This window comes from Dendropsophus ebraccatus, chromosome 3 (genome assembly GCF_027789765.1).
Source record: "Dendropsophus ebraccatus isolate aDenEbr1 chromosome 3, aDenEbr1.pat, whole genome shotgun sequence".
Taxonomy (NCBI): Eukaryota; Metazoa; Chordata; class Amphibia; order Anura; family Hylidae; genus Dendropsophus; species Dendropsophus ebraccatus.
The window spans coordinates 135,147,205-135,173,660 of NC_091456.1; the positions used below are offsets into that span (position 1 = coordinate 135,147,205).

Here is a 26,456-nt window from a genome sequence, read left to right on the forward strand (position 1 = left end):
AGCTTTATCCAAGTTCAGCAGCCCCAGCTAATCAAATCGACTCGAACCCGGTTCGCTCATCTCTAGTGACTTAGTATGTCCCCTTAATACAGAAACCTGAACTTTTGAGTGTGCTTGGTCTCAGCCCTTATACAATGTCAGACAAAAGAGACCCACAAATCTTTGGAATATAAGGTTACATGGGAGCTGGATCAGGATTTCTATACCAGGAAACAAACGTTTCCAGACTATGGGAAACTAATAGCAGAGGTCACATTTTTTTCTGGTAGATTTCACATGTGCTGAATGGCCCGAGTTTTGCACGGTTTCTGGATGCATGACTGCATCTGGCTCACTGCGTGGTTGCTGAATATGTTGGTCCAACAGTGCAGACTCTACCTGGACTAAGGTCAAGATACTTCAGGCAGAAGGGACTAACCTGATGTCATCAGCTGCGATTGGCTGAGCACAGTTATGCTCAGCCAATCGCGGCTGAGCTTCGGATGACGCTGCAGAGGGCGGCCGGCACTCGGGAAGATCCGCCGGCCGCCCGAAGAAGACGTCACTGCTGAGGACCGGAGACCGTGGTCGGCACGTGACAAGTGAGTATAGCGCACCACACTTCCGGGTACACAGGTGGGGGTGGGGGTGGTGGGACACGGGGAAGGGGGCCATTCACAGACATAACATACATTACAAAGTTGTATAACTTTGTAATGTGTGTTATTCTGTGAATAATTTTTTTAGCGCCGGACAACCCCTTTAAGGACAAAACATAGAATAAGTGAGGGCAAGAGTAACTAGTTAAAAAAAAAAAAAAAGAAAAACAGAGTAATAATTTACCTATTTCAGGTGCTTTCTTAGGGAATTGCAATGTGCAACTAGCTTTACATAAAGGCAAGAGGGGAACACCGACTGATCTCCACACTCAAGCAAGTTGTGTCTACGTCCAAGAGACACATGGCTAAAAAACAGGAACCAACATTTCCTACCTAGTGCCAGCTTCCCAGTGGGCCTACGGCCATGGTGCTGTGCTCTTTCAATGACTACTACAAAAAAAAAAAACAAGAAGGGGAGCTAGTATAAATAGGCTGCACCATTATGCACAACCAAAAAATACAAGACATTTAAAAACTCTTAAAACCAAAAACTACTTAAAAAAACACAACACTATGAATATTGCTGGCACTAACACATGAGGAGAACAAACAGCATCTCCTGATTAACTGTGGGGGAGCTCTGTGGAAGCCGGTTTGCTTGGCAACAGGACTGCCCTGTCAGGAGGATCTGTAGTTGGCAATGTAGTAAGTTGGGTTTTTTTCAGACTCTGCAACACGTGTCCCTGTTGTGGTGGCCCTGTGCCTGTACAGGAGCCCTAAAGCTCCTGTTAGAATTTTGCTCTGATATTTAGGTTATATAAAAACTGTCTTTTAAACACATGTACAAAAGAACATAGAAAACTTTTTAATATATCTTACCAGGCAAAAATGCTTCCTTCTCATTTTATCAAGCATCTTTCTTTTCCTCCCCAAACCATCATCCACTCTAAAAAAAAAAAGGTATCTTAACAAGAACTTTTGTTTACTATGACTTGTTGCAGCTCAAGTTACAGATTATTATCAGTTCAAGTCAGTGGAGAAAGAAGCAGAAAGACGGAGGAGGGAGGTGAGAGGGGAGTGCCTGGGAACACACAGGTGCTGCAGAGCAAGAGATAGATGCCGATAAAAGACAATTTGCAGAGCAGAAATAGGTCTGAAAAATTGCAATGGCATGCACAAGAATTTCCCAAAAGAAAAATTCTCGCAAATTCAGGCACTTTCTTTTTTGCATATAAATCTTCACTTCATGCTCTGGTCGGTCTTATACCAGTTTGCACATTCAAAAGAGATCAGGTTTATTTTACAATAAAAAAAAAAAATAAAAAAAAAATGTACAACTAGAAGGTAAAAAATTCCAAATAAACATTTTTTGAAAAAAAATTGGCAGTAAAACATTTAAACTAAACATTTAAACATTTAAAATAAAACGGTAAAGTTCACTGATGAAAAGCTTCAACACGTATTCGTTGTGGATCCTCGGGATGCCTCAGTGCAATTCCATAACGGAGCAACACCTCAATGTAAGGAGGCCAATACTCTTTTTTAATTGGAATATAGGGGTCGTTGGGGGTCAGTATGAGTTGGTTGATGAGAGCCTGAAATGTAAGGAAAGAAATAAACCATTTAAAGTGGTTCACTTGTTCATCCCAGTGAGCAAAAGGAACGTAGTATAAAGGCTTAGATCAGTGTGCATATACTAGAAGTCCCCCAGGGGGACTTTTAGTATAAGTGTAAAAAAAAAAAAAAAAAAAAAAAAATGTTATTAGTAAAAAGCCCCCTCCCCTAATAAAAGTTTGAATCAACCCCCTTTTCCCATGTTATGAATAATAATAAATAAACAAACAAACAAACATGTTTGGTATCGCTGCGTGCCTAATCGCCCAAAATAATAATCACATTCCAGATCTTGTACGGTAAACGGCGTCAGCGCAAAAAAATCCCACCGTGCAAAATTGCGCATTTTTGGTCCCATCAAATCCAGAAAAATTGTAATAAAAAGCGATCAAAAAGTTGCATATGCACAATCAAGGTACCAATAGAAAGAACACATCATGGCGCAAAAAATGACACCTCTCACATAGCCCCATAGACCAAAGGATAAAAGCGCTATAAGCCTGGGAATGGAGCGATTTTAAGGAACATATATGGTTTGAATTTTTTACAAGCCATCTCATACAAGAAAAGTTATACATGTTACATATCGTTGTAATCGTAACGATTTGAGGAACATATATAACAAGAAAGTTTTTCCATAGGATACACGGTCTAAAAATAAAGCCCCCCCCCCCCCCCCCCAAAGAAAAAGAATTGTGTTTTTTTTTTTCAATTTCACCGTGCATATAATTTTTTTTTTGGTTTCGCAGCATATTTTATGCAAAAATTCAGCCTGTCATTGCAAAGTACAATTAGTGTGCAAAAAATAAGGGCTCATGTGGGTCTGTAGGTGTAAAAATGCAACTGCTATGGCCTTTTAAGCACAAGAAGGAAAAAACAAAAACGCAAAAACGAAAATTAGCACGGTCCTGAAGGGGTGAACTGGTAAATGTTTATCAGCTGAGGATCTGAGAGTTTTGGAATCAATGAATAACTGGTTTTGAATTACTGCACCATAAAACAACTTTCCCCTGAACAATGTTCTTCCACATTACTCGATGCTTGGCACATCAGAGAATTCACTGCAACAAGGTTGACATATACTTTTATTAATAGACTTGTCACTTTTATCTCTATGTCACAATGACCCATAAAGAAGAAGTAAATGAGTCTGTATGATACACACATTAAGAGAAATGTCTGGAGTTGAAATTATATGTGACTATGTTGAACTTTAGTAATCAGGAATTCCCAAATCAGCCAAAACATTAAAACTACTGACAGGTGAAGTGAATAACACTGATTTAATTGACAATAGTACAGAAGCCATGTGTTGGAGGCAGAAAAAGGGCACTGATCCGCCCTAATGAATATTGGGGCGGCGCTCTGACGCCACTCTGGTGGTCATCACTGCAGAGCGCCAGATGAATATTCATTAGAAGGGATGGGCCAGTTGGGGTGGATCAATGCATTGAGAGTGGTAGTCCCATTCCCAGTGTATCAAACCGTTTCATTATCTTATGTATTAAACTAGAATATCCCAAAAATGGCAAAGAAGGTAAGAAACTTGGCTTCACATACGTTATATAGAAATATCAACAAGTTAGATACATCAAACCTGCTGATAGTATTTGCTTAAAGAGAAACTACCTTTAAAAACATATAACAAAACAAAAAGGTATATGAATTAAAAGGGGTATAGTTGTAATCATACTAGGTCACAAAATCCAGTTAGGAGATGTAATGTTTACTGTAAAATGCACTGCGTGAGACATGACAGTGATGTATACTTACTAGGGATGAGCGAACTTCGAGCATGCTTGAGTCCATCCGAACCCGATCGTTCGGCATTTGATTAGTGGTGGCTGCTGAAGTTGGATAAAGCCCTAAGGCTATGTGGAAAATAAATAATTACTCTTACCGGTAATTCACTTTCCACAAATCCTTCATGACAGCACCATGATTGGAGGATGCTCCGTTCACTTCTGTAGGGGCAGGACACAGACAAGTTTAAAAGGCCCCTCCCTGGGCACACCCCTCAGTGATTCCAAATTATCAGAAAAAAGGGTGCCCCCTCCATCAAACTTAACAATATATTTACTTCAGGGGGGGGTATTTATGTGGTGCAGTCATGAAGGATTCGTGGAAAGTGAATTACCGGTAAGAGTAATTATTTATTTCCACAGCATCCTCCTTCATGACAGCACCATGATTGGAGACCTACCAAATTAGTAGTCTTCAGGGAGGGACGACTACCTGCAGGACCTTTCTGCCAAACGCGCAATCTTGGGTTAGCCGAGACATCTAGTCGATAGTGCCATATGAAGGTGTTAATACTTGACCATGTGGCTGCTCGGCATATTTGGTCAGGAGAGGCTTCTGCTTTCTCGGCCCAGGAGGAGGAGACCCCACGAGTAGAGCGAGACCTAATGTCAGGAGAAGCTGACTGGTTTTGGGCTTTGTATCCTTCTGCAACAGCTTGCTTAAAGCGACTCTGTACCCACAATCTGACCCCCCAAACCACTTGTACGTTCAGATAGCTGCTTTTAATCCATGGTCTGTCCAGGGGTCCGTTCGGCAGGGGATGCAGTTATTGTCATAAAAACAACTTTTAATCCTGCAGCGCTGTGTCTAACGGCTGGGGCTTACATTTGTATATGCATTAGGCTGGCACACCCTCTCTGTCCTTCCTCCCCACCCTCCTCGTCATTAGGAATGCTCCAGGCAGATCCTATTCCCCACCTGTGTGTATAATGAACATGGGCTCAATCGTTAATACACCTGTGCAAAGCTCAAACAGCAGTAAATGTTCTTGGATCATTCTTATGATGAGGAGGGTGGGGAAGAAGGACAGAGAGGTGGTGCCAGCCTAATGCATATACAAATGTAAGCCCCGGCCGTTAGACACAGCGCTGCCGGATTAAAAGTTGTTTTTTTGACAATAACTGCATCCCCTGCCGAACGGACCCCAGGACAGGTCTTGGATTAAAAGCAGCTATCCGAAGGTACAAGGGGTTTGGGGGGGGGGGGGGGGGGTGTCAGATTGTGGGTACAGAGTCGCTTTAATCCATCTTGCAATCGCGTCTTTTGAGACCTTTTTGCCCCAATTCTTTCCCTGATACTGTATAAACAAATTATCTATTCTCCATGGCCCTGTAACCAATAGATAATGGATAATAATCCTTCTTACGTCTGAGCAGTGGAATTTCCTCTCCCTAGCATCAGATGGAAAAGGAAGGATAAATTAAATCTTCGTTTTAGTTTACTTTTAGGGTAAAAGAATAATCGTTACGTAAAATAATTTTATCGCCTAGAATTTTAAGAAAGGGCTCTGTAGGATGACTTCTGACTGTGCCACCAGTAGGAAGTCGTCCAAGTAAGGGAATAGCGATATTCCCTTTCCCCTGAGATGGGCTACCAATTCTACCACCAGTTTTGTAAAAATCCTTGGGGCAGAGGATATCCCGAAAGGGAGGCAACAAAACTGGAAGTGTCTTACTACCCAGTCCCAAACCACAGCGAAACCTAGGAATTTTTGATACCGGGTGGATTGGGATGTGGTAGTAAGCATCCTTCAAGTCTATTAAGACCATGAAGGAATTTTGCGGAATCAGAGGCACTGTGGACTTTATGGTCTCCATTTTGAATCGTCTGTAGACAATCCATTTGTTCAGGTGTTTTAAATTTATAATAGTCCTGAACGTGCCATCTGTATTTTTTCACAAGAAAAAGGCTGGAGTAGTAACCCCGCTTTTCGTCTGAGGCTGGGACCTGGACTACCGCTCCCAAGGAGACCAAGTCCTTTACTCCATTCAGAATTAGGTTGTTTTGGTCTGGGAAACCTGCATCTGAAATCAGGAACTTGGTCGGAGGAAGGCTGCTGAACTGTATCTTGTAGCCGATTGTCTTTGCAATGGCTCTGATGGACTCAGCTGAGGCACCAGCCAGAAAACCTGTTGCCATCTTTAAAAGAGGCAGCGAGGCTAAGACGTCCTTTAGTGGAGTCTTTTTAGACAGAATGACCTCTAATTGGTCTAACCAAACCACCAAAGTTCTGGCAACAGAGGTAGCTGCTGCATTTGTTTTAGATGTGTAAGTAGTGGCCTCCCACAATTTCCTAAGTAAAGCATCAGCTTTCCTATCCATGGGATCTCTAAGTTAAATAGAATCCTCAAAAGGAATAGAGGTTCTCCTGATTACTTTTGCCACCTGCACATCAATTTTTGGGACTTCGTCCCGCAGTTTTGTATCAGCAGTATCAAATAAGAGGCGGCTTTTAAATTCTTTAGGGACAAAAAAACCTCTTGTCTGTCTGGGCCCATTCTTCTAGCACTAGGTCCGTTAAGTCCGTTAGTATTAACAGGAAAATCTCTGTTTCCTGGCTCTCAGCCCCCCAAACATTTCATCTACAACAGATCTCTCCTGAGTAGGTTCTTCTAAATTCATAGTCTCGCTGACAGCTTTAACAAGGGAATCTATGTCAAAGGAACTGAAAAAGTATTTTCTTTGCAGTGAGCCACTTTCACCCTTATCATCATCATTATCATCAGGTCTTTCTCCCTCCTCAAGCTCAGCTTCAGAGACAACTTTTACAGTTGAAGAGGTAGAACTAGAAGAGGTAGTTGAAATACGTCTAGCCCTTTTCCTAAGGATAGTATTCTGGCTAGAACCTGGCTCAGCTGAAGTAGGTTTACTGACTGCAATATCTTCTTGCACCATAAAACTAATGTCCTCTAAGAAGAATTGTTTCTCCTTTCTTAGGACCTGAGTAATACGGGAGGGACATAGCTGTTCTGTATACAGTAAATCTAGCCCTGAGCTACACATAATGCAATTCTTAGTGAGCTCAATGGCTTTCTTGGGGGTCTCTCTCACCCTGAAACAAACAGAGGGGAGACCTCATTACTAATACAACTAAGTTGTATAAAAGTGTGACTGTGGGGTGTCACCCTACTCACAGATGATGGGCAAGGATCTTCCGTTCGGCAGGACTGCTCCATGCTGCAGGGAAGGATCTCTGTGTCCTCCGTGCAGCTTTTTAAAATGGCCGCCGTTCCCATGCGCATGCACGCTGGCCGAGGCTCAGAGGACGCAGACATCACATCCGGTGACATCAGCAAGATGGCCGCGCCTACCGTACCCCTGCCCGGACCACCGCGCAAAGAACCGAGCCTGCCGCACTGTTCCCAAGCAGCTCTTCGCGCACTTACCGTGGAGAGGAGCTGCTTTGCTAGGGGACCTGGCTCAACACTTAGCAGGGGGACGCTGGAAGGATCCGATGCCTCCTCCAAGATGGCCACCGGAGCTCCCTGCGGCAAAACAGTGAGTCTGTTCCGGCCAGCATACGTCTCCCTGCCTGTTTGGATGGAAGGAGGCCAGCAGACCTCGATCTATCCTAGGCCCAGCAAGACTGGGCTAAGTATCCACACATCCTTCCCTCTGTAGGGACAGGAAACTGTGTGCCCGGGGAGGGGCCTTTTAAACTTGTCTGTGTCCTCTCCCTACAGAAGTGAACGGAGCGGAGGATGCTCTGGAAACATGGATATAGTCATTGGCTGTATCCATGTTTTCCAGACAACCTTAGAGCTTTATCCAACTTCAGCAGCCACCACTAATCAAATGCAAAACGATCAGATTCGGATGGACTCAAGCATGCTCGAGGTTCGCTCATCTCTAATACTTACTTGTCCAGCTCTGCTGCATCTGCTGGTTCCCAGGCTGCCTTCTCTGCTATGCTGACCGACTGTATGCAGACCAGCATACGTGGAAAAGGTACGTTACCAGATGTTGTCAAAATGCTGACAGCAACGCAAAGCAGGCAGCATTAGAACCAGCAGCTGTGGCAGAGCAGAGCACTGTCATGTCCCCTGCAGTTTTAGCAGCATGGCTAATTAAGCATTTATCCTGGACAACCCCTTTAAGGCATAAATGGATCTTCACCTTAGTGCAAAATACTACAGGACACCTCATCAGTCTTGAAGTCTAAATCTCAATGGGGCAGAGTTGTTTGGTGGTTCAATGTTAGACACACAGTTTTAATATAATGGCTGATTAATGGCCATCATGGCTTTCAGCACCTTATTAATACATCCATATTCCATATTTACTACAGTGGCACATGTCTGCATATTTACCGCATAAAGAGTGGACTAAACATCCAAGCCCGCTCCTTATGAAGTGTCCAAGTTGCCATAAGAAAGGCATATTGGTGGTGACTAAGGGGTTAGGATACCCATATGATTGCTTCTTTTTTTCCTGTTCAGAATGTACCATTATTTCTCTGAACATTTATACATTTTTATAATATAATGGTTATGTGGAAAAATTAAGAAAAAGTTTTCTTTTTCTTTATTTCTTCATATGAATTATCTTTTCCCCTAAGGTCATCTTAATTCATGTAAAGTTCTAGTGTAGCTAGTATATTTTGTACCATATGCTGGAACGGACCCATCCAAGGGAAATTTTAAAAAAGTTTCACTTTGGCTGGGTCTATTTTATGACAGATTCTTGTACGAAATTCTGACAGATTCTTTTAAAGAAACGCACCATATTGAAGGCTTACATAGGGCATTATAGAGTAACAGAATACCTGTGAAACATGTTAAAAATTATATAATTTTTACCTCCAAAATAGTGTTTATCCGTACCCACTCCACATGAGGCTCTTGAACTCCCTAAAATAAAAATAAATGACTAAACATTTTTATTATATATTAAAATTATATATAACATATTCCTTTTAAGAAGGTCATATTAGACCTGGTCTATTGTGGTGACTGTGGTAGCAGATTTGTATCAGCAAATTGCTGCACGTGTGGTTTTACATTATAACAGCAAAGGTTTAACAAATGGTTGTTTGGTATAATGCTCTTTTTTTGGAAAAGGACAAACTGATCATCTCCGGGTCCAATTTCAACACATATCCAAAATGTCCACTCCGCCAAGCACTGGCCACATCAGCGACCCAGCTTGTCCAGCTATTGGCGCAGCAGGCATTGCAAGCCATTACCAGGAGTGTTCAAGATGTGTGTTCACTGAGCTTAAGAAAAGCCTGCATAGTGTGGGCTGAAACAATGCATGTACATGGTGAATAAACCATTTTTTTTCCACAATACTTAGGAGTGCTGCAGTCCTATTCTAGGATAGTGAGTTACACCTTGGCAATCAGTGTGATTGCTGGCTCACCATTTTTCTTTCTGGAGTGCTGTAAGGTATACACACACACACACACACACACACACACACAGTGTGTTTCTCCTAAAAGAAGGCCTACCCCAAAAGTAAGGCCTGACTTCATTTTTCAGGCTTTTGGAGTATAAGCCCTTCACATATAAGCTTTAGTTATAGTCAGATGACCAAATCCGTGTTATTGGGTGCTGAACGTCAGCCAATCAGTGGCAGACTTGTTATGCTCCGCCCCCACCTGCTCAACACAAGCGGCAGGGGAGACTGGAGTGATAAGAAGATGCCCAGTAGGGACATTGAATATGGAGGGGGGGAGGTATAAAGTATGGTAACTACTTGCAGAGGAGGGAGGGAATGTATACAGTATGAGGACACAACTACAGGGAAGGGAGGGTATACAGAATGGAGCCTTAGAGCAGAGGGGGAGGGGGATGTATACATTATGGGAGGGGGAAGGGGGGGAAAGAACTACAGAAGGCCAAGGGGAGGTATGGAGTATAGATGCCTAACTGCAGGGGAAGTTAGGATATAGGAGCCTAACAACAGTGGGATATACAGTATGGTGGCTAAGTACCATAAAGAGTAAGGCTACAGTATAGGGGCATACTACACTGTGTTTCTCTAAAAATAAGACAGACCCCAAAAATAAACCCTAGCTATTTTTTTCAAGAGAAAAACATAATATAAGTCCCTGTCTTATTTTTGGAGAAACACAGTATTATGATTTTCACAGCCTAACCACAGACTGCAGAGCTCTAGTATGTGACGGAGTTGGCCTTTTTTCCCCATCCATACCTTTTTCTTCTTAACGCTCATTGCGTACTCTTCAGGAACAGGAAAGTGGTCCCCTAAGAATTCTCCCAATGCGGATAACAATTCTTCCCTATAGGATTTCAGTTTCATTATTTTTCCTTTAATGTCTAGATATACACTATAAAAGAAAAAAAACTGTTAATAAATGTAAAATATTTAAAATTCTAATTATTCTTACATAAACATCAATATGTAACATAAGGATGCCACACTGTGGAATTAGGTCTATATCCCAAGGCTGCGGTCACAAGCCACTATCCCTATTCATACTTGACACCATAAGTACAGCACGTTCTTTCTTTCTTGCACTGATATACCTGTTTGACAATGGTCAGAGTGAGCAAAATGTCCATTATTGGTGTATACTTGCCTTCTATGTAATTACTGACCAATTACATGAATCATGTAATATACTGGACTGTGCCTACTTGGGTGTGATTACAAAATCTTATACTGATAAATAAATGCCATGTGAGAAACTAGCATAAAAAAAATATATATCACAATACATTCTTAAAATCTCATTATTGTACAGAAGGTTTACACCACGTCACCTACACCTTCTTCCATAGCATTAATACACTGGCGCACATTTAAGGTTTCTGTACACTACACCAGTCATAGAAATTAGATATTCAAAAGAGGATTTTTTTGTACTTACCGTAAAATCCCTTTCTTGTGGCTTCATTGGGGGACACAGCACCAGTGGGTATAGGCTACTGCCACTAGGAGGCGACACTAGACAGAAGAAGTGACTCCGCCTGGCAGGCTATACCCCTCCTACAGGCACCAGGCTAACTCAGTTTAGTCACAAACAGTAGAAAGTAGTAACAAAAAACAGGAAAAAAAAAACCCAGGCTGGTCCCGGGAACGAAAAACCCAAGAACAGAACGAGCCCCGGGAGCACAACCTCAAACAGGGTGGGAGCTGTGTCCCCCAATGAAGCCACAAGAAAGGGATTTTACGGTGAGTACAAAAAAATCCTCTTTTCTTGTGCCTGTCATTGGGGGACACAGCACCAGTGGGACGTACAAAAGCAGTCCCAGAGGGTGGGAAAAGAAGATTACAATCCCCATGCGGCCTGCCTAACGCACGGCGGCCTGCAGAACCTTACGGCCCAGACTGGCGTCAGAGGAAGCCACGATATGGACCTGATAAAACTTTGAAAAGGTGTGAACTGAAGACCAGGTGGCGGCCTTGCAGACCTGGGACACTGAGGCCTGATGGCGAACCGCCCAAGAGGCCCCCACTGCCCGAGCAGAATGAGCGGTGACCCGAACAGGAGGAGCCCTGCCACGAACGCGGTAGGCCTCTGCGATGGCTGCCCTGATCCAACGCCCAATGGTGGTCTTGGAGGCAGCCAGCCCCTTGCGCGGACCAGACGGGACCACGAACAGGGAATCCGAGCGGCGGAAGGAAGCAGTGACGGACAAGTAGATCCGTATGGCCCGGACAAGGTCCAAACAATGCAGGGACCGTTCCCTAGGATGGGAGGGCGCAGGGCAAAAAGAGGGGAGAATGATGTCCTCATTAAGGTGGAATGCAGACACGACCTTCGGCAGGAAGGAAGGAAGAGGACGAAGCACCACCTTGTCCTCGTGAAGGACCAGATAAGGGGAGCGACAAGAGAGCGCTGCCAGTTCAGACACCCTACGGATGGAGGTAATCGCCACCAGGAAGGCGACTTTCCAAGAAAGGAAACGAAGAGACACCTCCCGAAGAGGCTCAAAGGGAGGACCTTGCAGAACCTCGAGGACCAAATTAAGGTCCCAGGGCTCTAAAGGCTGTCGAAAAGGAGGGGCCAAATGGACCACCCCCTGAAGAAAGGTCTTCACCTGAGGGCGAAAAGCAAGAGCCCGCTAAAAAGAACAGACAGGGCGGAAACCTGCGAATGCAAGGTGGAATGACTGAGGCCCTTTTCCAACCCGGATTGCAAAAAGGAAAGAATCTTGGGCGTGGAACACACCAAGGGGTGAAAATTATTCTGTTCGCACCAAGAAAAGAAGGCCTTCCACACGCGATGGTAGATCCGAGCTGACTGAGGCTTACGGGCCTTAAGCATGGTTTGGATGACTGGTTCCGAGAACCCATGAAACCTCAATACCGCGGCTTCAACAGCCATGCCGTTAAACTCAGCTGAGGTAAATTGGGGTGGAATATTGGCCCTTGTGAAAGGAGGTCGGCCCGCAGGGGAAGACGCCAGGGGGCGTCGGCCAGGAGGTGCACTACGTCGGCATACCAGGACCGGCGCGGCCAGTCTGGAGCGACAAGAATGGCGGGAACGCAGAGTGCCTTGATGCGCTTCAGGACTCGTGGGAGAATGGGCAGAGGAGGAAAGGCGTAAACCAGGGAGAACTGCTCCCATGGGGTCACCAAGGCGTCCACCGCGAACGCTCAAGGATCCCGGGCTCGAGTCACATAGATGGGGAGTTTGTGGTTCAGCCTGGAGGCGAAGAGATCCACGTCTGGGAATCCCCACCGCCTGCAGATTTGAAGAAACACCTCGGGATGTAGAGCCCATTCGCCTTGATCCAGTCTTTTGGCGGCTGAGGTAGTCCGCCGCCCAATTGTCCACCTCGGGAATGTGGACTGCCGAGAGAGCTGGAACAAACCGCTCCGCCCAATGGAGAATGCGAGCGGCCTCGGTCATGACAGAGCGGCTCCTGGTGCCGCCTTGACGGTTCAGATAAGCAACGGCGGTGACGTTGTCGGTCTGAACACGGACCGGGTAACCCCCCAGGAGATCGGTCCACTGAGACAGGGCGAGAAAGATGGCCCGGAGCTCCAGGATATTGATGTGAAGCCGAGCCTCCATCGGCGACCAAGAGCCCTGAGCTGTGTGGCTCCCGAAGACCGCCCCCCACCCGGACAGGCTGGCATCCGTAGAGACGACCAGCCAATTGAGGGGGAGGAACGAGCGGCCGAGGAGGACCACCGGAGACGTCAACCACCAAAGAAGCTCCCTGCAAACAGCAGGGGACAGGAGGATCTTCTTGTGGAGAGACAGAGGGGACCTGTCCCACTGAGACAAAATCGCCTGCTGCAGAGGGAGCGAATGAAACTGAGCGAAGGGGATCGCCTCGAAAGAGGAGACCATCTTGCCCAGGACCTGCATGCAAAGGCGAATCGAACAGGGGGAGCCCGAGCGGAGCAGAGCAACTGCCGAGCACAGGGAGGCAACCTTGTTGGGAGGAAGGAGAACGCGGGCCGTCTCGGTGTTGAATAGCATCCCGAGAAACTCCATAGAGTGGGAGGGGAATAGGGAAGATTTTTGGTAGTTGATCACCCAGCCGAAATCGGTCAGGAGATCGAGTGTGATCTGGAGGCTGGACAAAGTGTCCTGTTTGGAGCGGCCCTTTACCAAGAGGTCGTCCAGGTATGGCAGGATAGCCACCCCCTTTGATCGAAGCAGAGCCATCAAGGGTGCAAGGATCTTGGTAAAGACTCGAGGCGCCGTGGCGAGCCCGAAGGGCAGGGCTACGAACTGGAAATGTCCAGAACCGACAGCGAAAAGTAGGAAACGTTGATGACTGGTTGCGATAGGAACATGCAGATAGGCGTCGCGGATGTCTATAGAGGCGAGAAATTAGTTTTGCTCTAGAGACGCGACCACCGATCGCAAGGATTCCATGCGAAAACACAGGAGGTGAACAAACCTGTTCAGCCGTTTGAAATCCAGGATAGGACGGACCGAACCGTCCTTTTTGGGGACTGTGAACAGGTTGGAATAGAATCCCTGGAAGCGCTCGGAGGGAGGGTCGGGGACCACAACTCCTCGAGCCAGAAGATTCTGAACTGCCCGAAAAAGCTCAGAAAGCCGTGTCGAAGAGCGTAGGAGATTTGATGGAAAAAAGCGAGGAGGCGGCATGGACACAAACTCGATTTTGTATCCTGAAGACACCACCTCCCGTACCCACACATCGGGCACATGGGAGAGCCAAATCTCCTTGAAGGAGAGCAGACGACCCCCTACTTGAGGGAGAGACCCGAGTGGGAAAGGACACTCAGGAAGAAGACTTGGGGGCAGGACCCTTAGAAGGGCGAGAACGGGGCTGCCAGGAGGGGCGGGGTTTGAAAGAGGGCTTTCTAGAAGGAGCTGGAGGCGTATCCTTAGCCGGACGACGACGCGCCGGAGGCTCAAAGGAGCGGAAACGGCTGGAACGCCTGTGAGGCTGAGGCCGCCGGGAGCGGTTTTGAGGGAGCAAGGAACTCTTCCCCCCTGTAGCGTCCGAGATTATTTTATCTAGTCTCTCCCCAAAAAGTCTGTTCCCTGCAAAGGGAAGAGAAGTCAGAGCCTTTTTGGAGGCGGCGTCAGCTGACCAGCATTTTAACCAGACAGATCGTCGGATGGCTACAGAGTTAGCCAGGGCCCGTGCAGACAAACGAGCGGCTTCCTGAGAAGCGTTGCACAAGTATTTGGACGCATGCAGAATCTGCGAGGCCAGAGACAGGAGATCCTCACGCGGGGTGTCCAGGGAGAGGTCATGGACTAACTGCATGGCCCAAGAGGAACAAGCCTTGCTGACCCAGGATGCAGCAAAGGTAGGACGTAGGGCCGAACCAGCTGCAATAAAGACAGACTTCGAAAAAGCATCGATTTTCTTGTCCACTGGGTCAGTGAGTGAAGCCCCATCTGCCAGAAGCAGAGTAGTAGACTTGGAAAGTCGTGAAACCGGAGGGTCCACCGATGGGGGCACCGTCCATGTAGTGACCAAGTCAGGGGAGAAGGGAAACAGCCTCGGAGCGCTTAGAGGATGGAATCCGCCGGTCAGGGTGATTCCACTCCTTAGCTAGGAGATCTTCAAAATCCTTATGGCTGGGAAAAACCAAGGGCTGTCGCTTATGGGGACTGAAAGAGACTTCACTCCTGGAAGTAGAAGGGGACTCTTCCTCAATATGTAAGGTGTCCCGCACTGCACGGATCAAGGCCTGCACTGCAGAGGCCAGCTGATCCTCCCTGTCGGACTCTGAGGCAGAGTCAGAGGGGTCCCCCGAGGTGGCGGAGAGGGGTTGCTGGGAAGCGGAACCGCCTGCAGTGGATCTGTCCGGAGAAGGGTCTGAGGAACACCTAGAGGGTGACCGTGAGACAGAGTCTAGATCTCTTATGAGACCGTCCTCTGGAAGGGGAGTCAGGAGATACCCTGGAGGGTCCCGCTGCTGGAGGCGCCTGGGAAGGCAACCGCTCAATGGCATGGATCATAACCTGAGACAGCTTAGAGAGGTCACCGATCGCCTGGGACAGGGACCTAGCCCACTAAGGAGAGGCTACATCTGGACCTGCAGGGGGGCCCTTCTGGGAGGAGGCACTAGGGTTAAGGCATAGCAGACAGAGTGGACCAGGCTGACCGCAGGGGAACTTTTTATTGCAACGAGCACACGCAAAGTGTGTCGCCACCGCCGCAGGAGCGAGCTGCCTAGGGGGGTTGTCCCGGGGACCAGACATGGTAGCTGGGGCTGTTAGCCTGGGGAGTGGAGGAGAGGGATATCACCCACTGGGTGAGCCTACCCGACCCTGGAGCTGCTGCCGCACTGGATGCTGGAGCTGCACTGGTTGCTGGAGCGGGCTGGAGCTGCACTGGATGCTGGAGCTGCACTGGATGCTGGAGCACGCTGGAACTGCTGCACTGGATGCTGAGCTGTTGCTGTGCACAGGGAGCTGAGGCTGCTGTACTGGCAGGCAGTGAGAATAGCAGTTGGCCACAAGCTGCTGCGCTGCAGAGATGAGAGGAGAAAGGAAGGGGACACAGGAAAGAGCTGGGGGAGAGAGTAGCCAATAAGAGGCAAGCCAGCGGGCGGGAAGGGCCGAAAACGGGCGGGCGCTCTGCCCCCGTGACGTCACTCGTGCGCACCGACGCGGCCTAGCTCCGGCAGAAGCCGGGGGCTAAATTTATGGGCAGGAAGAGAGAAGAGCCCGGTAAACCACTCGGCCGTCCCCTATGGAGCTGCTGCCTGCGAGAGACGCCCTCCACCCCCTCTCCCTGAAGAAAGAGGAGCTTGGACTAAAGCTGCCTGAGAGGGGAGGCAGGGGGGGAGAGAGGCAGGGAAGGAGGGGAGAGAGGCAGGGAAGGATACTTGGGAGCCCTGGTAGGATGACCCCCCCCCCCCCCCACAAGACCCAAAGGAGGCTAAGGACAGGAATACTCACCTGTCCGGCATCTTCAGGTGCACGCAGGATCACCCCTTCGGTCACCTCGCACCTTGGTGGGGCACCGGTATCCTGCCGCAGGGAGCGGGCGTTGGGGGACGGGTGACCGGCGCAGGGAAAATAACTTTTCCATGCACCCTCAGGGGGAACTACGTCTAAATGTGGCAGCCCACGCCGACGGTCCCCCTGATAACCTAAAAGAAAAGGAAAAGAAATAAAACTAAAATAAAAAATGGAGGTGCATGGCACCTGTGTCTACCTCCTACGGACACTAGACTAAAACTGAGTGAGCCTGGTGCCTGTAGGGATGTATAGCCTGCCAGGCGGAGTCAATTCTTCTGTCTAGTGTCGCCTCCTAGTGGCAGTAGCCTATACCCACTGGTGCTGTGTCCCCCAATGACAGGCACAAGAAAGAAGGGGTTTTCCAGGTTTAGAACATTAACGGCTATCAATGTCTGATTGACGGAGCCCGGCACCCATAAATGGGTCTTTGTGTGTGTGTGTGTGTGTGTGTCCCCTATAAACAGCAAATGGTGCCTGGATAATGGTCACACAAATAACTGCAGCTCCTGTTCAATTCAATAGAAGCTGCACCCAGTAACCTATGTCATCACCATGGTGGACATTGCAGAGCTTTCAGCACTGTTTACTGAGTATAGTGGATATACTGCTGCAAAACAAATATGACTATATAATGAATGGAGCAGAACATAAATCATATGGCCAAAGCTGTGTTACATTCAGGAAATACCTTTTCATAGAAAACGTTTCACTCTCTTTTTCCACTTCCACCAGCTTGCTTTTCAATGCTTCCAATGCTTCCATCTGTTCTTCCAACCAGCGTTCTTCTCTAAGGAAAAAACAGCAGAAAATTTTATCTTACATTTATTCTATAGTTAATACAGTTTTCCATCTCCTCCTAAAAAGTTCCTTCCTGCTCTTCCATTTTAGTACATACTTGTATTTTTCATGAAATAACTATGCTGCAGCTTCTTTTCTTAGAACTGCATTGTGCTGCTCCTCTGTCACTACTCCCAGAAATATGTAAACTGACAACTGGGCGTTACCATTCCTCCGGTCAATAGGGTGTGTCCCTATGGTCAGCACTGATGAGACCGTGACAAAGTGTGGAGTTACACTTCCTCTTGACCATGATAACCGTTGAATTATACATGCCCTTCTGGAAACTGCAAAATGAACACTATAAAGTAAGACAGTATTGAAAGTATTCAGAAAAGCAGACATGTCAAGAGAGGCGATAGTGGTTTGATACCTTTATGACCTTATTTAAAGGGGTTTTTACTTTATGGCATATATGTTTAGGTCACATCCATGAAAAGACTAAATAAAGAGATGGCTGCACATGTTTTTCCATTTGCGTCCTGTACAGCCATGATAAGTTTTTTTTCTTTAACTTGCATTAGTTTAATGCACTTGAAGCACCATGCATTTATGGAGTGCTACAAGCACATGACTTGTCATTGGATCTGCTTTGATCAATGTATTAAAATACATATGTATATAAAAATGGATTTCTGTTGTCTGTCCTTCATGCACGGCAAAAGGACTGAACTAATCTGCACCATGTTTGGCACATAGGTAAACCAGGCGCTTCAGCAGGTTTTACTCCTGGCTTTTAGCTCTCTAGGGAGCTAAATAAAAACACAACAAATGGAATAAACTGGTGAGTTGTCATTTTTTGTATAACACGGTTATTTTTCTTTACTCGGTGTGGATGGACTGTACCCACGCTCCATTTGAGTATACTGAATCTAAACTACCTTAATGGCAAATAAAAAATAAAAAATAAAAAAAACTTTTCCTACTAAATGTACAAGTGTAGTAGGCTCTCAAGAAGCGGGTGACGTGTTGCAAAGAATATAAAAATATATAAAGATATGTATATGTATTATACACCTGTGTAGGTTATTCATAAACATTTATTACATCACTAAAACTTCCATGGAGTGGTTGGTCCGTGTCTGAGTAGCCAAACATAACCATAAAAATCTACTCATAAATAAAACCTATGACAAATATTGATATAGATACATGAAAAATTCATTACAATAAAAGGACAATAAAAACAAACAAAAAAATATATATGTGAAGAGCCTAGTGGTGTTGGCTGCGCCGGGCCCAGCGCGGACAACCCCACTCAGATGTATTTTGCAATGTTCCTGAATCCCTGTATCGGATATGAGCTCGTATCACCGTTGTACAGTTGTCGTAATTGTATTTATGTCTCGACAAGATAGTCTTTTCCTTTGGGTCTTACACATTTAGTAAGGCTTAGAGGTAGGTAGCTCTTACTGATCTCGTATCATATAAAATAGTTGTGATGTGAGCAGCAAACCCCGTGGTCATATAAAGTTCATTGGATACAGACAGTAACTATATAGGTAAACAAATAAAAGTCAAATTAGTGGTGGTGGAGTAATCCACCTCTCACCCTGTTGTTGGTAGCTCGCACGATCAAGTGCGGTACTGCAGCGGTAGTCCGTGCATGAGTCTGTTCGGCCTCTTTGAGATCTGTACAGACGGGGTCTAGTTTAGCACAGTGTGCTGTCTTGTATAGGGTAATCTCTGAGCCGTTGTAGCGTCCACATGTATGTGAGCGCGCGCTCTTTCCAACTGCTATTGAATTGAATGCCCGGGGGGATACGATTCTGGTTCTGGATCTGCGTTCCAAAGTTGGTTGTTATTTAAATGGCTCTGTTATCCTTAATTCTTGAACGCGTTTCAGGAGGTCTACTTGCCACTTTCCTCAGCAAAGAACTTTGGATAACTGACAGTTATGTGCTCACATACATGCGGACGCTACAACGGCTCAGAGATTACCCTATACAAGACAGCACACTGTGCTAAACTAGACCCCATCTGTACAGATCTCAAAGAGGCCGAACAGACTCATGCACGGACTACCGCTGCAGTACCGCACTTGATCGTGCGAGCTACCAACAACAGGGTGAGAGGTGGATTACTCCACCACCACTAATTTGACTTTTATTTGTTTACCTATATAGTTACTGTCTGTATCCAATGAACTTTATATGACCACGGGGTTTGCTGCTCACATCACAACTATTTTATATGATACGAGATCAGTAAGAGCTACCTACCTCTAAGCCTTACTAAATGTGTGAGACCCAAAGGAAAAGACTATCTTGTCGAGACAAATACAATTACGACAACTGTACAACGGTGATACGAGCTCATATCCGATACAGGGATTCGGGAACATTGCAAAATACATCTGAGTGGGGTGTCTGCGCTGGGCCCGGCGCAGCCAACACCACTAGGCTCTTCATATATATTTTTTATTTTTTGTTTTTATTGTAATGAATTTTTCATGTATCTATATCAATATTTGTCACAGGTTTTATTTATGAGTAGATTTTTATGGTTATGTTTGGCTACTCAGACACGGACCAACCACTCCATGGAAGTTTTAGTGATGTAATAAATGTTTATGAATAACCTACACAGGTGTATATACATATACATATCTTTATATATTTTTATATTCTTTGCAACACGTCAACCGCTTCTTGAGAGCCTACTACACTTGTACATTTATTTATCTATATTCCGCTAGCGCTGGAATAGTAGTGCACTCTAAGAGGGTGGATTCCATTTATATTAGTTAGGTGTAGCAGACCTCCACTATTCTATACTTTTCCTACTATACCACAAGAATAGACCCGAACAGTGGAAAAACAAGAAAACCTTACAAAACTCTGAAACTGAACACTAACCATCCGAGAAACACCCAGCTTTTATCTTTGAGATAGGAGAGACTTAGGGCCCTATTACACGGGACGATTATCGTGTGAAAAATCGTTATATCGTTCGAATTTAAACGATAATCGTTCAGTGTAATTGCAGGCAACGATCGAAAAATCGTTCATATGTCGTTGATTGTTCATTTAGATCTGAACCTAAAATCATCGTTAATCATTCGCTAATCGCTCGATTAAGTTCAGCGTTTTTCCACTAATCATTCAGTGTAATAGCACCTTATCCATTGTTTTGCTGGGATCAGAAGGAATAAACGATCACAGTAACGATCGCAATAACGACAATAGTAACGATCGTAACTAACGACTATCGTTCTGTGTAATATGGTGAACGTTTTCAGGTTAACGATAAACAATCTAGTTTGCAATCGTTTATCGTTAGTCGTTTATCGTTAAAAATCGATTCGTGTAATAGGACCCTAAAGCTTCACCGTTGCTTCAGATCTGAAATAACACAAGTGTTTGTCTGTCTGCAGCTGTCGACTAGAGAGTAGACCATTGCAGCAATGAAAGACTCTTCAAGCTATGTCTAGATGCAACAGCCCAGCAAGGGGAAGGATCACTTTAGGGATGTATAACATCATCTTGAGTAGGTGATATGTTTTTGATTTAAGGCATCATGGATTTTGATAAGTGCAAACACATTATAATATATGATGCAATACCTAACAGCAAGATAACAACCCCCTGCACACTGCTGTAAAGTCAAGACCAACTGAACTAACCAGCTGCTGGTGGACCGATTACTCCAAGCCTGAATCTCAAAATCATTGAATATGTTTGGGATTGCCTTGCCATTTTCATTGTAACGATTGATGATCCAATACGGGTAGGGGCACACTAAAGCAGACCCCACACATTAGATATCTGTCACCTGATTGCACACTCAACTTGGTAAAGTGTGAATATATTTTCAACTTGGAGAGAGGAGCAGATCTCCTTGAGAAGGAATGGAACAAGAAGCTTAAATCCGACGGCCCAATTCTAATGTCTCTGAACATTTGGCATCTGGGGGAGTCAGGGGGCCACATACACATTTAGAAGAAACCAGCAAGTTTAGCTGACATTAATCTAATGTGTAGCTTAAAAGGTCCTATTACACGGAACGATTATTGGCCACGATCAGCCAACAGCCGACCGATGTCGGCTGATCGTTGCAGTCGTTTGTCTTTCAACAGGTTGAAAGGTACACAGCGATGTCCAAATGTAGAAAACCGCAGCACATTGGAGGATGAACTTCAAACAAACATGTTTATTTCCCCAATACGCGGCGTTTCGCTCTCCACGCTCTCAGTGTGGAGAGCGAAACGTTGCGGCTTGGGAAAATAAACACATTTGTTTAAAGTTCATCCTCCTACGTGCTGCGGTTTTCTAAATTTGGATATAGATATATATGTATGAGAATGTTATGCTTATTTCTGTATGTGAAAAAAACACCATTTCCGTCAGGGCATACGGCAGCTGATAAGTACAGGACTGGAGATTTTTATTTATTTTTTTTTGTAATAAAGGAGTAATTTACAAATCTGTGTAACATTCTGACACCAGTTGATTTGAAAAAAAAAAATTACCCTTTAAATATCCAAGAAAATCCTTCAGAGGAATGATGCTGGTAAATAAATACAAATAATGTAAAGTCTAGGGATTCTGCCACTGAGCTACACTGGAGCTAAGAAGGTTTTTAGAGTCTGACAGGATAGACCATAGAAGTCATAGACTCTCTGTAATTAAAACCTTTACATGTGGAAAACTGTGTTTCTGACGTAACTGAAGTCTAACCTTGGCTCCTAACATGGCTGACTGTGCCAAGAGGAACATCCACAAGCTCCATGTTCAAAGTATGTTAACCATATGTCCACTGCATTTCACAGAAGTGAGAATATATCTCCAAGGAGAGAACCAATACATCATACCAGGCTACTGGAATCCACTAAGATCAGTGGTTTTCTCTGGAGAACCTTACTACCGGAGGGGCCTGTAACACATTTTACACTTCTACAGGAAAACAGCAAAGGAGTTTCATTTCTTCAGAATTATTAAAATACAGAAAACATACTTCTCCAAATCACTCTTCAGTTGCTTGTTCTCGGTCCGCACTGTGGAGAGCATCAACTCAAGGTTGTGATCGGTAATTTGCAACTACAAAGAGAGAAGACTGTAAAAATGACATATTGTAACTCAGTAAAAAGGATGGTTATATACAATGCATATTTTAAGTTTTTTTTTTGCCCATATTAATGCACTCCCCATTACTAGTCCTACAGAGCCATCTGTTTCATTCCAGCACAGCTGCATCCATGCTTTCACAAGTCTAATGTCAATTCTACAAAAGTCACAACCCTTCAGCTGTTGCAAAACTATAGTTCCCATCATGCCAGGATAATCAAAGATAAAGCTCAGGCTGACTAAGCATGATGGTAATCGTAGTTTTGCGACAGCTGGAGAGCTGCACGATGGACCCCCCTGGTCTATTCTAATGCCAACATGCATTAGAATAGACATCAGGGGAGGCTCAGTATTACTAGTGCTGCATGCAACAATACTAGAAATATGCTTGAGCAGCCCTGAAGATCCTGACACAGCCATTGGCAGAAGCAGAGGCCTATGTCACCCATTACTGCTGCCACTCAATGTAAGGCTATGTTCACCCTGCGTATGATTCCGACCGTAGTGCGAACCGCGAATATACGCACATAGTTTTGAGGTTAAAAGTATACGATATACGCCCGCACAATGCACACTAAGTATGAGCTTACGGCCGGATCGTATACGGCGCCGTGAAAAATTTAACAAGACCATTGATTGAGGATGGAAATGTTCCAACTCACGGCCGTGGATTTCCATGCGGTCCCGTACGAAGTACTTATTTCAGCCAAATTGAACTTGATTTTTCGATCCAAAAGGTTCTGTGTGGTTTACGGGGCTGGGTGAAGATTTCCAAGTAAATGACCTGCCTCAGATCGCTTCGAAACAAGCTAGGGAAGCATAACTGTACTACGGGCGTATGTTCGCGGTTCGTACGCATCCGGCCGCATGTCGATTTTTCACGCCCGTAGTTTCAGCCACACATGTACGGTGGCGTACCAAATGCGGCCGGACTCATACGCAGTGTGAACATAGCCTAAAGGTGTAAAAGCAAAAATATATATTTACATTTTCTTTAGTAAAGTTAGATTACAAAGTTACACCATTAAAAAAAAAAAAAAATAGTCACTGGAATACTCCTTTAAATGATTCCATGAACTAATATATCCCACTACAAAGATCTACCTGGCACTATGGTGCTAAACCTACATTTTGCCAATATTTGGAAGATAATTATAAAGTTTCCATATCTTCAAGGTGACATGAGTGGAAACTGAACAGAACACATAGGAAATACTCAAAGTAATCTGTCCATTTGTTTAATTAACCCCTTCAAGACCAAGCCTATTTGCACCTAAAAGGCCAGGCTCATTTTTCAAAATCTGACCTGTCTCACTTTATGCGCTTATAGCTCAGTGATGCTTTAACGTATGCTAGCGATTCTGAGATTGTTTTTTCGTCACATATGGCACTTTATATTAGTGGCAAAATTTGGTCACTACTTTGTGTGTTTTTTGTGAAAAACATCAAAATATCATGAAAAATTGAAAAAATTAGCATTTTATGAACTTTGAAATTCTCTGCCTCTAAAAAAAGAAAGTTGTATTACATAAATTAGTTACTAAGTCACATTACCAATATGTCCTCTTTATTCTGGCTTCATTTCATAAACATATTTTACTTTTTTAGGGTGTTACGGGGGTTAGAAATGTATCAGCAAATTACCACATTTTAGTGAAAGTTTCCAAAACTTATTTTTTTAGGGACCAGTTCTTATTTTAAGTTGATTTAGGAGGTTTGTATACTGGAAACCCCCATAAGTGACCCCATTTTGGAAACTAGACACCTTAAAGAATTAATCTAGGGGTATAATGAGCATTTTAACCCTACAGGGGCTGGAGGAAAGTATTCACCATTAGGCTGTAAAAAAAATGAAAAATTAAAATTTTCCAATAATATATACATTTAGATTAAAGTTTCTCATTTTCAAAAGGAACATGAGAGAAAAAGCACCCCAAAATTTGTAACACATGTTCTCTTGAGTACTACAGTACCCCATATGTGGGCGTAAACCACTGCATGGGCACACAGCGGGGCTCAGAAGGGAAGGAGCGCCAATTAGCTTTTCCATTGCAGATTTTGCTGAAGAAGTTTCCGAGCGCCAGGTGCATTTGCAGTGCCCCTGTAGTGCCAGCGGAGTAAAATCTCACCATAAGTCACCCCATTTTGGAAAGTGCACCCCTCAAAGAATTCATCTTGGTGTGTGGTGAGCATTTTGACCCCACAGGTATTAGAGGAAAGTATTCAAAAGTAGACAGTAAAAATGAAAAACTCGAATTTTTCCAATAATATGTTCCTTTAGTTGGAAATTTCTCAATTTCACGAGGAACAGGAGAGAAAATTCACCCCAAAATCTGTAACGCAGGGTCTCCTGAGTAGAACGGTACCCCATATGTGGGCATAAACCCCTGTATGGGCACACAGCCGGGCTCAGAAGGGAAGGAGCGCCAATTAGCATTTTCTCTGCAGATTTTTCTGAAGAAGTTTCTGAGCACCAGGTGCATTTTTGTAGTGCCCCTGTAGTGTCTACAGAATAGAATCCCCCCAAAAGTCACCCCATTTCGGAAAGTACACCCCTCAAAGAATTCATCTTGGGGTAGGATGAGCATTTTGGCCCCACAGGTATTAGAGGAAAGTATTCAAAATTGGCCAGTAAAAATGAAAAATGAAAAAATGTTCCCCAAAATCTGTAACGCAGGTTCTCCTGAGTACAACGGTACCCCATATGTGGGCATAAACCACTGTATGGGCACACAGCAGGGCTCAGAAGGGAAGGAGCGCCAATTTGCTGGAGCAAAACCGCAGCTAGTAACAGTTATTAGAATAGCGCAGTTACTAAAATACAATAAAAAAAATTAGATTACAGGTAATGTGGGGTGGTTACGAACAGTCTGGGGTGGTTCCGGGTAATCTAGAGGTGGTTACGGGCAGTCTGAGGTGGTTACGGTCAACATGGGGTGGTTAGAGGCAACCTGGGGTGGTTAGAGGCAACCTGGGGTGGTTAGAGGCAACCTGGGGTGGTTAGAGGCAACCTGGGGTGGTTAGAGGCAACCTGGGGTGGTTATGGGCAACGTGGGGTGAATACGGACAACCTGCTGTGGTTACGGACAATCTGGGGTGGTTGCGGACAATCTGGGGTGGTTACGGATAAACTGAAGTGCTAATAGGTAATCTGAGGTGGGTACCTGTAATCTGGAGGGGGTCACTGGCAATTTGGGGTGGTCAGAGGCGACGTGGGGTGGTCAGAGGCGACGTGGGGTGGTCAGAGGCGACGTGGGGTGGTCAGAGGCGACGTGGGGTGGTCAGAGGAGACGTGGGGTGGTCAGAGGAGACGTGGGGTGGTCAGAGGCGACGTGGGGTGGTCAGAGGCGACGTGCGGTGGTCAGAGGCGACGTGCGGTGGTCAGAGGCGACGTGCGGTGGTCAGAGGCGACGTGCGGTGGTCAGAGGCGACGTGCGGTGGTCAGAGGCGACGTGCGGTGGTCAGAGGCGACGTGCGGTGGTCAGAGGCGACGTGCGGTGGTCAGAGGCAACCTGCGGTGGTTGCGTGCAATCTGGGGGGTTACATGTAATCTGGCATGATTACGGGCAATCTGGGGTGGTTATGCCCAACCTGCGGTGGTTAGGGGCAACCTGGAGGGGTTACAGACAATCTAGAATTGTTACGGATAGAGTGAAGTGCTTATAGCTAATCTGGGGTGGTTACATGTAATTTGGGGTGGTTACAGGCAATCTGGGGTGATTACGGACAATCTGGAGGGGGTCACTGGCAACGTGTGGTGGTTACGGGCAACGTGCGGTGGTTACGGGCAACGTGCGGTGGTTACGGGTAATCTGGGGGGTTACGTGCAATCTGACGTGATTACGGACAACCTGGGGTGGTTACGGGCAACGTGCGGTGGTTACGGGCAACCTGCGGTGGTTACGGGTAATCTGGGGGGGGGGGGGGGGGGGGGGTTAGGGGTAATTTGGGAGTAAACTGCAATTATTACTATAATAAAAAGTGTGTTTTATTTTTTTGTATGTTTGTCACTTTTTGTACTTTATACATTCATTTTCACTGTATTACTATGATTACTGTGATATTTTCTATCACAGTAATCATAGTTCAGTGACAGAGACCAAATTGGTCTCTGTCACTTAAAATTTTCAGAGCTTGGCTGGTTGTGGAGCGCATGCGCACTTCATAACCAGCCAG

The 26,456-nt window shown here is 45.4% G+C and overlaps 1 protein-coding gene across 2 annotated transcripts in view; it reads right to left on the reverse strand.

Moving 5' to 3' along the window:
- Positions 1-1,420: 1,420 nt before the first annotated feature.
- The window catches only part of CENPK (centromere protein K), a 48,178-nt gene continuing 23,142 nt past the window's right edge, over positions 1,421-26,456 (reverse strand). For both annotated transcript variants that reach the window (XM_069962727.1, XM_069962726.1), the window contains exons 7-11: positions 22,171-22,253; positions 17,066-17,164; positions 10,152-10,287; positions 8,795-8,845; positions 1,421-2,173 (exon numbers count right to left, since the gene is read on the reverse strand). In XM_069962727.1, the coding sequence (XP_069818828.1) occupies positions 2,015-2,173; positions 8,795-8,845; positions 10,152-10,287; positions 17,066-17,164; positions 22,171-22,253 (528 nt within the window). In that variant the 3' untranslated portion in view covers positions 1,421-2,014. The remainder of the gene's footprint in view (positions 2,174-8,794; positions 8,846-10,151; positions 10,288-17,065; positions 17,165-22,170; positions 22,254-26,456) is intronic.